At 44.0% G+C, this 14,743-nt stretch overlaps 1 protein-coding gene across 6 annotated transcripts in view; it reads left to right on the top strand.

Annotated features, from left to right (window-relative positions):
- Mms19 (MMS19 nucleotide excision repair protein) overlaps positions 1-14,743 on the top strand; it is a 514,253-nt gene that overhangs the window by 9,453 nt on the left and 490,057 nt on the right. For 3 of the 6 annotated variants that reach the window (XR_012967332.1, XM_076202917.1, XM_076202913.1), the window contains exons 2-3: positions 7,830-8,068; positions 8,203-8,347. Coding sequence is in view for 5 of the 6 variants with exons in the window: in XM_076202913.1 (XP_076059028.1) it covers positions 7,830-8,068; positions 8,203-8,347 (384 nt within the window). In the remaining variant the exon portion in view is untranslated. The remainder of the gene's footprint in view (positions 1-7,829; positions 8,069-8,202; positions 8,348-14,743) is intronic. The other 3 variants (XM_076202918.1, XM_076202915.1, XM_076202916.1) reach the window with 2 other exon arrangements.

Raw genomic sequence — 14,743 nt, 5'->3', positions numbered from 1 at the left:
GATCTTGTTCAGTGCCTGGCTCTGTCCCTCACGGTGAACACCTGGTTGGAACGCGTCTTGGCTTCAGTAAGGGAGTTTTTACCTGAGCTGCAACCCCAGGAGGAATGCGACCTCCAGGCTCTATTGGAAAGCTTGAGCAGAGCCCTGAAGCATCAAGCGGCCTGCCTCTCAACGTCTTGGGCCAACATTGAGTCATGCAGGAGAGACACCATCCTAGGGGACCCCAGTGACCCCCTCCTCAGAGAAATTTATGCTCCATTGAAGAGGGCCCACCTTCTAACCCACACACTGATTCCCCCGGAAATGGTGGATTCAGCAATCACAAGCAAAAACCAACTGATGCATAACAGAGCCATCGAGAGAGTAGCCGTTCCTACCTCGAGGCCAAGGCCTACCCCCCATCAGCCCCTAGGCCACCCCTCCACTCCAAGTCGAAAATGCAGACAGAAAAGTCCCGTCCCTTCCCGAATAGAGAACCTAAGCGCAAACATCATAGAGGCTCCGGACCCCCCCCCCCCCCACAGAAAATTCTAGGAATTCGCCTGCCCATTTGCAGAATATAGGGGGTTGCCTCTCTACTGGAGGGCATGGGAAGAGGCCGGGGCAGAAGACTGGACCCTACAAGTCATTAAGACAGGCTATCGTCTTCCTTTTCACTCTTCCCCAAAGCTCTCCCCCTATCCCATCCAAGTCAGCAGCTACCATCCGGACTTGGATCGCGGGCGGGCCCTAGCAGAGGAAATCTCCATTCTGCTCCAGAAAGGTGCTATAGAAGAAGTCTCGACTCTGGACCCAGGGTTCTACTCAAGACTATTCTTAGTAGAAAAGACAACAAAGGGGTGGAGACCAGTCATCAATTTGTCTCCACTCAACAAGTTCCGAATGGACACCCCAGAGTCCGTAAGGGCGTCTATCAGGGAAGGGGAATTCATGGTGTCGCTGGACCTCCAAGATGCCTATTTCCAAGTACCAATGCATCCCTCCTCCAGGAAATTCCTCAGAATCGTCCACAAGGGTAACACCTTCCCTGTTCACCTACCTATGCTTCGGACTTTCCACAGCACCCCAAGTCTTCACCAGAGTGTTCAAACTCGTTTCAGCGTGGTCCCACTCCAAGGGAATTCGCCTACTCCGCCTGGACGATTGGCTGATCCTTGCCCATTCCGCCCAGCTATGCCAAGAACACCTGAGAATGGTCCTAACCTTCGTCCAAAAATTGGGCACCATAGTAAACCCAAAGAAGTCAGATTTCTTGCCAAAACAAAGAGTCACGTACCTGGGTGTGGTCCTGGACTCTTACCTAATGAAGTCCTTCCCAGTAGAAAAGAAGATTCAGAATCTCAATTCTCTCGTTGCATAAGCAATATCAACCGGGTTCCTGACGGCGAAACAGTGCCAAATCCTCCTTGGCCATATGGCCTCCTTAGAGATTAATCCCTAGGAGCAGACAAAGAATGCGACCACTATAGTGGCTCCTCAAGTCTCAATGGTCCCCGCAAGAGGGAGAACCCCTACAACACATCACCCTCACCGAAGAAGTCAAGAATTCTCTTTTCTGGGGGAAGGATCCGTGCAACCTGCTCGTGGGGATGCCCCTCGGCCCATCTCCCCCCGAAGTCCTCCTGTTCTCCGATGCCTCCAAGGAGGGCTGGGAAGCCCACCTCAACGACGATCACGTCAGCGGTTCCTGGTCCACAGTCGAGCAGACAGCCCATATCAAGTGGCTAGAATTGAAAGCAGTACTCCTGGCTCTCCGTCACTTCAAGGATCAAGTCTCGGGGAAAGTAGTGGGCATAATGTCGGACAATTCCTCGGTAGTAGCCTACGTGAACAAGCAAGGGGGCACAGTCTCCCAGGACCTATGCCTTCTGACTATGGACATCCTCAATCTAGCCAAGAATCTGCAAGTGTCGCTCAAAGCTCGCTACATCCCAGGGAAGAAGAATGTCTGGGCGGACCACCTCAGCAGAAGGAGTCAGATAATCAGCACAGAATGGTCCTGCCATCAAGAAGTAGCAAACTTCATCCTCAACAAATGGGGCTCCCCTCTGGTGGACCTTTTCACCACGAGATGGAATCACCAACTCCCAATATATTTCAGCCCTCTCCTGGATCCTCTGGCAGCAGGAGAGGATGCTCTTCTGCAAAGTTGGGACAACCTAGACACCTACACTTTCCCACCATTTCCCTTGCTCCAGAAGGTACTCCAGAGAGCAAGAAACGCATCCAACCTTCGGATGACTTTGATCGCTCCTTGGTGGCCAGAAGCCCCATGGTTTCCAGATGCCCACGATCTAGCAGTAGAAGAACCCCTGGCCCTTCAGGGAAGACCAGATCTTCTACATCAACCTATCAACGGGGCTTGGCACAAGAACCCTTCAGCACTCAGTCTTCATGCGTTCAGACTATGGTCTGGATCCTCCTAAAGAAGGGTTTTCCCAGAGAGGTGGCGGAAGACATGTTCACTCCTATTCACTCTTCCTCAGCTAACCTTTATCAAGGGAAATGGAATGCCTTTGCAGAATGGTGCCACTCCAGGAAAATAGTCCCAGATCAAGCCACCATTCCTGAGATCGCCTCCTTCTTCCACTTCCTCAGGAAGTCCAAGAAGATCTCCCTCTTGGCAGTGCAAGGCTATAGGGTAGCACTAAATCAGGTGTTTTCTCTGAAGGGAATGTACCTAGCCCTATCACCAGAAATTTCCATGCTCTTCAGGCATTTAAATAAATCATGCCCCCCCCCAGGGAAATCAGTTCTCCTCCGTGGGATGTGGCATTAGTTCTGAACTCTCTGAGGGGTCCCCCTTACGAACCCCTCCGAGATGCACATCTGAAGGACCTCACCTTGAAGACAGTTTTTCTTCTAGCCTAGCATCTTCCAAGAGAGTAGGGGAGTTACATGCCATCTCTTATAGAGTCGCCCATTCAAAAGGATGGAAAGAGGTCTCCTTCACTTTCATGCCTCAATTCATTGCCAAAAACCAAGATCCTGCCAAGCCCGACCCTAGATTCTGGTCCTTTAACCACTTCCATACGGTACCGCCTACGTAGGCGGCATGAGGAGCAAGTAGGTACTCGCTGATGCCGAAGTCGCCATCTTGATTATATTTATTGTAGTTGTACCTATGTAATTTTCATTCTCTCTAAACTGGCTTCATCAGTTTTCTATGGTTATCAAAATACATGGGTGAAAGAGAGCGGATAATTTAGCACTGACTTTATTTTTTATAATGCGATTATTATTTCGAGACATCGCACGTCGGGCAGCTAATACTGCCAGACGTGCGATGTGCCCCGAAGGGAAGAGGTTAATGTTCCTTCCATAGACGAATTTGTAGGGGGGAGAACAAACGGAAATAGTCCTATGCCTGGTACGAGCCATCCGGACCTACCTCAAGAGAACTGAACATCTTAGACCAGAATTAAAGAGGTTGTTCGTCTCTACTAAAGATAAGCCGAAGCCCATCACTAAGAATTCAATTTCTTGCTGGATCAAGGAAGTCATCCGCAGAGCCTACGAAATGAATCACACAGATTGCCCTAAAGTGAAAGCCCATGAACTGAGGGCAGTAGGGACCTCTCTAGTCTTCAGAAAGAATCTGTCAATCAACCAGGTTCTTCAAGCAGGTATATGGAAGAGCCAGAATACGTTCACTTCCTTTTACCTCAAAGAAGTAATGATGGAATCTTTAGGGAACTCTCTTTGGGCCCCATAGTGGCCGCCCAAGAAGTCCTGAAATGACACCCCTCCCCAATAGCACACAACCAACCCTGACAACTCATCCAGGTTCTGGCATGGCAAACACGGTGATAACTTTCCAAAGTCCTTCTCATACTCCTACATTCCCTTACCTCACCCGAGGGCTGTCAAGCATTCCAAGGGAATCAATTCAAGCCCTTCAGTGGTACAAAAGCGAGTATAACCTGTCTGTCTCCACTCCTGGGAACAGAAATGGGTGCACTTCAAAGTTCAGGGGAATGTATAGGGGTCTGGTCAACGTAAGTCTTAGCACACTAAAATTTCCTTACGGAGGTTTTCCAAGCTAGATAACAACTTCCTTCCCTCCTAAGTCCGAGTCTCCTATTGTAAGGAGTACTGAAGAGTTTGTATTCTTCGGAACAAATGTAATTTTCGCAGGAAAATTAATTTTTCCCTGATACAAACCTGAGGTACTGCTTACCTCTAATGGCACCTCCTCAACCACCCCTCTAAAAGTTATTTCTCCCTTGCCTGACAAACATCATGATTAATTTCATACCTGGCTCAGAGAATGGAGTATAGTGTGCGAGACTTGTGGTGGATGGGAAGGGCCCCCTTGCCCCAATATGGCCCCTTACTGAGGATAAGCGTTGCCCAGACCCACAGAATGAGAATTTTAAAAACACACAGTGTTTAGCAGTAGGAATCTTACGCTATGCGAAGTATCCTATTGTAAGGAGTACCTCAGGTTTGTATCAGGGAAAAATTAATTTTCCTGCAAAAATTACATTTTTATCTATACCTGTTTATACTGATAATTTTTTGCTAGTTTCCCTGTTTTTGCTAAGATATTCTCTGCTGTCGTTTGTGACCTGAATTTAACCTTAATTGGTCTGGTCTTGTCTATATTGTATTTCCCCAGGGTCTGCCAAATTTGGAAGATCAAAGAGAGAGGTGATATTATTACAGTATTCAGGTCACTAAAGAAGATAGATTGCATTGACAGAAGAGATCTCCTGATTAAAAACTGGAGCGCTTTAACCTCTTCCATACGGCGACGCCTACATAGGCGTCATGAGGAGCAAGTGGGTATACGAGGATGCCGACGTCGGCGTTTTGATTATATTTATTGTAGTCGTACCTGCGTGGCCCCCATACTCTGTAAACTGGCTTCATCATATTTTCTATGGTTATCAAAATTCACGGGTGAAAGAGAACGAGTGATAGAGCAGTGACTTTATTTTTTATAATGCTAGTATTATGATGCAACATCGCCCGTCTGGCAGCTAATGCTGCCAGACGTACGATGTGGCCCATATTGAAGGGGTTAAGAGATCATGGGAGCATAGGAATAAATACCACATGTCTAAAGGATGTGAAGAAATCGTTTTCCATAAAGATGCATAAATACATGAAATAGCTTAAGTGGTATAACCCAAGCTCAAACAATACACGAGTTGAAATCTAAATATGATGATTGGAAATCAAGAATATAGATTAAGTTGGAACTTTTCATGAATTTGAGGCTTTCATGAAAAATTAGAGAATAGGAGATGGGACCCAATTAGCATTGTTTACTTCCTTTATACTACAAAAGAAATACACAAGGGGTTGACAGCTGCAGAACATGAGGTGTCAGCCCAGGTGGTAATTAACTCTGGGTGTGCCACACCCATAGATTTAAGTCAATCAAACTGGTTGATATGTCTCTCTGAGCCAAGTATGGCCTTCCTGAGTTATTTGCATTTGGAATTTAGTGACTTTTTTTTTTTTTTTTTTTGCTGAAGTTTTTTATTGTTTGTCTAAAAGTCTAAAAGAGGGTAGAGTGGCGGAGGACTGGAGGAATGCCTGTATAGTTCCACTTTACAGGGGACAAGTGTGAGTAGTAGTTTTAGAGGGATCAGTTTGTTGAGTGTAGTTGGGAAGGCTTAGGGTATGGTTTTGGTTGAGAGGATTAGGAGAGGAACAGAGGAAGTAATAGTTAAGGAACAGTGTGGGTTTAGGACAGGTAGGGTTTGTGTGGATCAGATTTTTGTGGTAAGGTAGATATGTGAGAAAGCTTTAGGAAAAGGTAAGGATGTTTGGGCCTTTATATATTTGGAAAAGGCTTATTGCAGGGTAGACAGGAAGGCACTGTGGGAGGTATTGCAGATAGATGGGATAGGAGGAAAGCTGTTAATCACTTCAGTACAAGTCAAATTCTTGCGTGCAGCATTGACTGCCATATATTCGATGCATCACATTACTTGCATTATAAAATATAAAGTTACTGCTGTATTACTTATTCTCTTTTACTCTGAATAATAATAAACACAGAAAACTTGATCAAACCAATTCATAGAATCCAGGGGTAACTCATGTACAACTACAAAAATATATAATCAAGATGCTGATGTCGGCATCCTCATGTATCCACTCGCATCTTATGACATAGGCATCATTGTACTGAAGGGATTAACCTCTTCACTCCGGGGCACATCGCAAGTCTGGCAGCATTAGCTGCCCGACGTGCGATGTTGTGTCATAATAATCGCATAAAAAAAAAATAAAGTCAGTGCTCAATCGTTCTTTCTCTTTCACCCGTGAATTTTGATAACCATAGAAAATATGATGAAGCAAGTTTAGAGAGAATGGAGGTTAAGTAGGTATGACTACAATTGATATAATCAAGATGCCGACATCGGCATCATCGTGTACCCACTTGCTTCTCATGCCGCCTACGTAGGCGTCACCGTATGGAAGTGGTTAAGAGCAGTTGAGAGCTGTTACGAGAGTAGTAGAACCTGTGTTAGAATTAGAAATGGAGAGTGAGTGGTTTGAGGTAAAAGTGGGACTGCTAGGAATGTGTCATGTCGTCTTGGTTGTTCAGTGTATACATGGATGGTGTGGTGTGAGAGGTTGAGGATTGGAGATGATTAAAGAAAATGGAGAAAAATGGGAGATAAGCCAGTTGATGTTTGCTGACAACAGTACTCTTGTAGCAGGATCAGAGGAGGGATTAAGGAAGTTAGTGGAGTTTGGGATGGCATGCAAAAGAAAGTTGAAGATAAGTGTGGGTAAAAGTAAGGTAATGAGATATGCAAGTGGAGAATATGGCAGCAAATTGGAAGTGTGCATTGAGGGAGACTGGAGGAAGTGGATTGCTGTAGATACTTGGGTGGTAAAGGGAGTGGACATGGAGGTAGAATATAGATTTAGAGGAGCAAGTAAATGCCTTGGGGGTGGGGATTAAAGAGAAATAGACATTTGGGAGTGGATACTAAGAGGAGATTGCATGAAGGAGTGAGTCTGCCGACAGCACTGTATGGGGCAGAAACATGGAACATAAGAGAGGAAGAGTTTAAATGTGTTTGAGAAGTATGGTAGGGGTTACTAGGCTGGATAGAGTAAAAAACAAGGAGCTGAGGAGGAGAGTGGGGCTGGAAAGGGACTTGGGAGATAGGGTTGATGAAAGAGTTTTCTCATGGTTTGGATACATGGAAAAAATGAGTGAAGAAAGATTAGTAAAAGAGGTGTAGAAGGCAGAGGTGGAGGAAGTGAACATGAAGGGGCAACCAAGGATGAGATGGATGGATGGGGTAAAGGGGGCTTTTGGAAAGAGGGGAATGTCTGTTGAGGAAGGATGGGAGAAGAAAGAAGATAGGGGTGAATGGAGAATGGTTATGTATAGATGATGCTGTGATGCATGGAAGGGAGTGGGTGGGGGATGTGGGGTGAGAGAGTGGGTGTGAATGATATTTTGATGCTGCCCAAAGGGATTTCCCTGTGTCTTCTCTTTTTCTAAATAGGGGAACAGAGAGGGAGGGTCAGTGATTAAATGAAGCAGCCTTGTTGTGGATGTGCTGTGTCTTGCTACATTGTTTCTGACCTAGGGCAATGGACAGGATGCAGGGACGACCAGTCATCCAGGAGCCAAGATAAGGAAGGAGGGGGGTGAATGGGAGTGGAGATGGAATGGGTGGGAGTGGGTTTTATGCCATTGTTTCTGGCAGACTTCCTTTTAAGGGGGAAAAAGCCTCTGGTATATTTATGTATGTTTTTTCCAACTGAGATTCTGTTCTTCTGAAAGTCTTTCCTTGTCACTGGTTTCTGTAATTTTTTTTTTTTTTAATTGACTTTATTTCTTCCAGGGTTTAACAATGGCATCATCCAGTTACATGAAGTTGTTGAGGCAATGCAGTCCAGCCTTGCTCACAAGGATGCAAGTATTCGAGGACAAGGGACCTGGGTACTTGTTGAAGTTCTTCATAAACTTCCAAAAGATGCAGTGCAAACCCAAGCAGCCTCCTTCCTCACTTCATTTCTCTGTGACCGGCTTCGTGACCATCATTCTGTTGTCCCACATGTTGTTTATGGGATGCTTGCCATGGTCTGTTTTTTTTTTTTTTTTTTTTTTCTCTCTCTCTCTCTCTCTCTCTCTCTCTCCTGATAAAATGGTAACTGTTTTTTTATATTGCTGTTTGTCACCAAATATACAATGTATTTTTCTCCTCATTGAACCAGGTGGAGATGAAGCACATAAGTGGAGATGATGTCATTAACCTTGTACGTGGCCTTTTTCGTGAGATACATTGTCAGTCCCAGGTCATGTCAGATAGACGTAACATATATACCTTCCTCAAGCATTGTGTCATTAGTAGAGGATCTGGTAAGTATGAGTACCTGATTGTGATATACAAGAAAGGATAGTCTTTAAATTTGTTTCTGGTTTTAGATTGGACTGTGTTCTATAGAGTATTCCAGGAGTTTACATAGCTGTATGGAAAATGATGTTTCTTGATATCTTGCCAAGTCCCTTGACTCAACAGACAGTCCCTTAACCCATTAAACTCCGATGACAAGATTCTTGTCATTTGGTCAAATAAAAAAAAATCATAAAACACCAAAATGTTTGATCAAACACCAGAAAAATGTGACGTCAGCCCTCGCTTCGCGAAGCGAGGACTGACATAATATTTTTCTGGTGTTTGATCAAACATTTTGGTGTTTTATGATTTTTTGTTTTATTTGACCAAATGACAAGAATCTTGTCTTTGGAGTTTAATGGGTTAAGAATGATTCCTTTGGGAGCATCAGACACCCTTTAACTGGATATTAAGACCCATATGGGGATTCCTATAACTGGTTCAGGCCCCCATTCTTGGGTTAACAGCTCAGTAAGCAACCTTAGACAAGACAAACTTCACCGTTCATATGAAATAGCTAATCAGGTTGGCAAAGGGAAACTTCTCTCTGGAGCTCCTTTGAAACCCCCCTCAAAACAGCAATATTCAGATTTCTCCAATGTAATTGTTACACTATGCATGTCTCCTTGTATCACATTTTTCTACAGCATGTGTCTGTCTCCAGGAGACAGTGGTAGGAGACTTGTTTTCTCCTCCCAGTCCCACAGTATATAATGCATTCTGTTTCAGAGAGGAGGGGTTGCTGATTAAGTGAAGTGACCTTGCTGTAGATGTACTGTGTCTTGCTACATTGCTTCTGACCCAGGGCAGTGGGCAGAATACAGGGATGACCCATCATGTATGGGGAGCTAAGATGAAAGGGATGAAAAAGGGGTGGAATGAATGGGAGTAGGTGTGTGCCTTTGACTTGGCTACCTCCCTTATAAGGGGGAAAAGGCTCTTGGTATATAGATGCATACATATACATATATATACCAAGGCTCTTTCCCCCTTACAAGGAAGGTAGCCAAAAAGAAAAAGGCATAAAATCATTCCCACCCATTCCATCCCTAAATACACTCCACTCCCCTCCACCCTCCCTCCCATCTTAGCACCTCCTGGATGACAGGTCATCCCTGCACCTTGTCCACTGCCCTGGGTCAGAAGCAGTGTCGCAAGTTACGGCACATCCACAGCAAGGCCGCTTCATTAAATCGGCGACCCCCTCTCTCCATCCCCCCATGCATAAAAGGAGAAGACAGGGAGAAATCCCTTCAGGCTGCGTCAATTTTGCTCACACATATTACCTCACCTCCCATCCCCCACCCATTCCACCTCATGCATCACAACATCATCCATATACAACCATTCTCCATTCACCCCTGTCTTCTGTCCTCTCCCATCCTTCCTCAACAGACATTCCCCTCTTCCCCAAAGCCCCCTTCACCCCATCCATCCATCTATCTCATCCTACAATGTCCCCTCATGTTCATTCCCTCCACATCTGCCTTCCATACCTCTTTTACCAGTCTTTCTTCACTCATTCTTTCCATGTGTCCAAACCATCCTAATACTCTTTCATCAACCCTATCTCCCAACTCCCTTTCCACCCCTGTTCTCCTCCTCACCTCCTCATTTCTCACTCTATCCAGACTAGTAACCCCCATCATACTTCTCAGACACCTCATCTCACATTCAAACTCCTTCTTTCTTCCTCTCTATAGCTGATGTCCCTCTATACATATTGCTTTTGTCTCTATTGAACCCTAAGAAGACATTTCTTTCAAACCTTTGGTATGTTTTTGGGATCTTGTTCATACAATTTTTTTTTTTTTTTTTTTAATACACCAAGTGTACTTATGGTACTTATGTCCAAACATCGCTTTGCAGTTTCCTTTTCTCAAAATCCTTCATTTATTTCATCCATTGTTGGCACTGATCTTGTAAAAAGAATAGCTGTATGAAGATGCCAAGACTACATTTTCGGTCACATTAACTACGATACTCCTTTCCCATTTGTAAACAACCAGGCAGCGCTTGGTTAGTTCCAAAATCATCATTGGCAACTCACTAAACAACGGTTCGGAGCGTATTTTGGGACGTCCTTCCATGATCGCAGCTCATGTGTGAGTGTGTATTGTTCCCAGTGTTCCAGTCAAGAAAGATGATCTTAGCCACCTCATGAGACACCTTCCCTCTCCTTTTCTTTTATTAGATTTTAATTGACACCACTCTCTGTGGGGAGATAGCATGATCAATCCCAGAGGTGTTTTATTTGCTTTTTTTAGATTTCAATTGGCAGGTTTTACCAGATTTGTATGGCAGCAACTACGTTTCCATACTATTGGAATCAGCAGGATCTGAACCAAAGTACTATACTCTCCAGTGGCATCTAGACAGGGGTGATTGGCAGCTATTCATGGAATTCACTTCACGTGATCATTTGCTGGCCAATGTTGACCCCATCACTTTCACTTCCCTTCTCTCCGTAATTACTGGTTTAATTCTGTTAACTGTTCCTTTAAATTATTTTGTATTCTTATTTCACCTTTAATTTCTTTTCATCATTGTCTCAATGTAAAGTTAGTCACTCATCTGTAGTCCCTATGCCTCAGTTCATCCTATTTAGTCAAGTTTCTCTCAATTTATGCTGCTCGTAGGATATTTAAAACTTGGAAATGTTTTCTTGATTTTCTTTAATACTTCTACAACTTTTTAGTATTAGCTACACCAGAGGACTCCCGCTTGGGCTCCCCAATCCACTCACCAAGCCAACTCTGCTCTGACGTCACTACTTAATTCATCCAATAATTTTAACCGTTACAAACACCGTATTTTCCGCCGTATAGTGCGCGTTTTTCCGTTGGAAGGCCTAAAAATGGGGGGTGCGTGTTATCCGGTGGTGCGCATTATCTACGACCTACGATAAAAATTCTGCGGCTGTGTGTGTAATTTTTTTCACAACAATGTGACGATGTTGGCCGTCACAAAGTCGGGATGGCACACTTCTCCGTGACGTTCTGTGAGAACAAGAAGAACAGCCATGGTGACATGAAAGAATACGCCAGCATGGGCTACCGTATATAAATATTTGGTATAGGTAGGTATCTATCGAATCTTATTTTTCATGTTTAAATAGGCCTAAACACCATGAAACATCAATATTCATGATATTTGCCCATGTTCACAGCATCCTAGTTTGAATTTTTATGTTGGCTTTGTTGCTTCACTTTAGGTATGGTACAAATTCCGTTGCGGCCGTTCATAAACTCGTGTCAAACACCTGACTACAACACCCTCTTTCGGGAGTTATATTAACTAAACGTCACCTCGATGAGAGACTGTCCTATTTCACCACTTTCATTGCAGGTTCAAAGCTAAAACGAAACAGTCTGTAGTTTGTTTCAGTATTAAATAAAAAATGGTAAAGACGAATTATTTCCTCAAGATATAAAATGAACATTTTCTGTAAAAATCCCGAAATTTTTCTGTATATTTTACTTTCAATAAAAAAAAAATTAGATCATGTTTCCTACAAACTATTTAAGCTACAAAGTAATAAGCGACCAACACACAACATGGTTCTCGATTCTCTCGCTAGATGGCGATCGGGCATGCGCGTTTTACGTTGGTGCGCGCTATCTGTGTACTGAGATAATGAAGTGCATGGGTGCGCATTATAACCCGATGCACATTTTAAGCTGGAAAATACGGTAAGTGTCTCCCCTTCAGGCATGACTTCTCACCCAGTGCACCAATAAAATTTTCTCCACCCTTCTCCAATCAGAAAGACTGTTACACAGTCTCAAGCAATACTGCTTACGCAAGCAATCTTGGTCTTGAAGTGGAATGGCTTTGTGTTTACATTTCATCACATCAGTGCCAATATCAATACCCTAACCGTGTTTACAAACTTTAGATGGTGAGTGAGATTATGCAACTCTGCAACTTCATTGCAGCTATTGTTTTCTAAACATCTAACTCGTAAAAATGAAATTCTCGCCATCTACCCCCTATTTACCTACTTGTCTACTTTCATCTACCAGCCTCTTACTGCCAACTATGATAGCTCTGAAGAGGCTGCAACATATTTTACTGATAAATTACATTTTGCAGCACTCCAAACAGTCCCAAGGATGTCTGGCTGACTTTCCAAACATGTGGTCCCTTGGTGGAACTTGCTACTATGCGTGCAAAATGTGCTGCCTTCTTTTGTCTTTGCCAAAGTTATGGGGATCCACAATGCATGGAATCCTTCTGAAAAGCATAGGCACATACTTGATGAGTCATAAAGAATGTACAACAAATGTCTTGGAAACACTATCACCTCAAAAACAGAATGGGGATTAGGACTAGGCATCCTCTCTGTAGCCTCACAGGGGACATTCTTAAAAACGTAAAGGCATAAGAGGTTCTAGGAGTTTGCCAACCAGTACCCTAAGGTGTGGGTCTTTAATGTGCATGGATGTGGTACAGGTGAGAGTAAAAGCGAAGAGATAAGTGGTATGTTTGTGAGAAGAAAGATGGATATGTTAGCTTTGAGTGAAACTAAGTTGAGAGTGAGGGGTGAGTGTGAGTTTGGGAGTGTAGTTGGGAGGTTCTCAGGAGTGAAGAGAGGATGAGGGGGAGAAAAGGTGGCTATACTAGTAAGTGAAGAGATAGGTAAACGTGTAGTGGAGTGGAAGGAGGTTTCTTCAAGGCTAATGTGGATGAAGGTGATACTGGGAAGCGAGATGTAGGGTTTTGTAAGTGCATATGGGCCTGGTAGTGAGAAGAGAGTAGAAGAAAGGAAGGCTTTTTGGATAGATTTAAATGCATAGAGGGATTATGGAGAAACATAAATGTAGTGGTATTGGGAGACCTTAATGCTAGTGTAGGAAATGAACCAGTAGACAGAGTCGTTGGGAAATGTGGAGTTCCAGGAAAGAATTGTAGTGGAGAGTTGATGGTGGAGATGTGTCTAGAGAGTTGATGATAGCAAATATAGTGTTTAGGAAGAAAGTCAAGCATAAGTACACATGGGATAGGGTGGTGGATGGAAGGGTGCTAGATAGTGTTAATGGACTATGTAGTGGTAAATAGGAGTATAATAGGAAGAGTTAAGGATGTACATGTTCTAAGGGGAGAGAGTGGGAGAATATCAGATCATTTTCTGGTGGAAGGTAAGTTGAGAGTCGAGGATAGATTGAGAAAGAGGAAAAAGATAAAAGACAGAGAGGTGCTTAGACTGAACTGTTTAAATGAGAAAGAAAATGAGAAGGAGTATAAGAAGCTGAGAGAGGAGTGGGAGGGAGTGAAGGATAGAGTAGAACTAGGAGTGGAGGAGGAATGGGGATGGTTCAAGGAGGGATTCAAAAGGTGTGCAAAGATGGTGTGTGGAACAAGGAGGATGGGAGGAAAGAGAAGGAAGGGTAGTAAGTGGTGAGATGAGGAAACAAAGAAGGTTGTAGAAGAGAAGCAAGCTTTCAGAGATTGGTTATAAAATAGGAGGGATGGATGCCATGCAGAATGTCTGAAAAAGGGAGGTTCAGTGATGGTTGACTGGTTGGTGAGGTTATTTAATGTTTGCTGGAGAGAGGGTAGAGTACCGGAGGACTGGAGAAGTGCCTGTATAGTTCCTCTTTACAAGGGTAAAGGGGACAAGTGTGAATGTAGTAGTTTCAGAGGGATTAGCCTGTTAAGTGTAGTAGGGAAGGCTTATGGGAGGATCTTAATTGAGAGGATTAGGAGAGGAACAGAAGGAGTAATTGGTGAGGAGCAGTGTGGATTTAGGACAGGTAGAGGTTGTGTAGATCAGATCTTTGTGGTAAGACAGATATGTGAGAAAGCTATAGGAAAGGGGAAGGATGTTTTTTGGGCTTTTATGGATCTGGAAAAGGCTTATGATAGGGTAGACAGAAAGGCACTGTGGGAGGTTATGCAGATTTATGGGATAGGAGGAAAGCTTTTGGGAGCTGTCAAGAGTTTTTATGAGAGTAGTAGAGCATGTGTCAGGATTAGAAATGGAGAGAGTGAGTGGTTTGAAGTAAAGGTGGGACTTCGTCAAGGATGCGTTATGTCGCCCTGGCTGTTCAACTTATACATGGATGAGGTGGTGCGAGAGGTGAATGCTAGGGTAGTGGGTCAGGGATTGGAGATGGTTAAAGAAAATGGAGAAAAGTGGGAGGTGAGCCAGCTGTTGTTTGCGGACGACTCTGTGCTTGTGGCAGGGTCAGAGGAGGGATTGAGGAAGCTGGTGGCAGAGTTTGGGAGAGTATGTGATAGAAGAAAGCTAAAGATAAATGTGGGTAAAAGTGAGGTGATGAAATGTACAAGGGGTGAAAGTGGCAGTAGACTGGAAGTGAACAATAAGGGAGAGCGACTGGAGGAAGTGGATAGTT

The sequence above is a fragment of the Oratosquilla oratoria genome, chromosome 19, assembly GCF_046742065.1.
Source record: "Oratosquilla oratoria isolate Oo_2021 chromosome 19, ASM4674206v1, whole genome shotgun sequence".
Classification (NCBI taxonomy): Eukaryota; Metazoa; Arthropoda; class Malacostraca; order Stomatopoda; family Squillidae; genus Oratosquilla; species Oratosquilla oratoria.
Note: the sequence above shows the minus strand (reverse complement) of the source record. Positions and strands in the feature narration are given on the sequence as shown.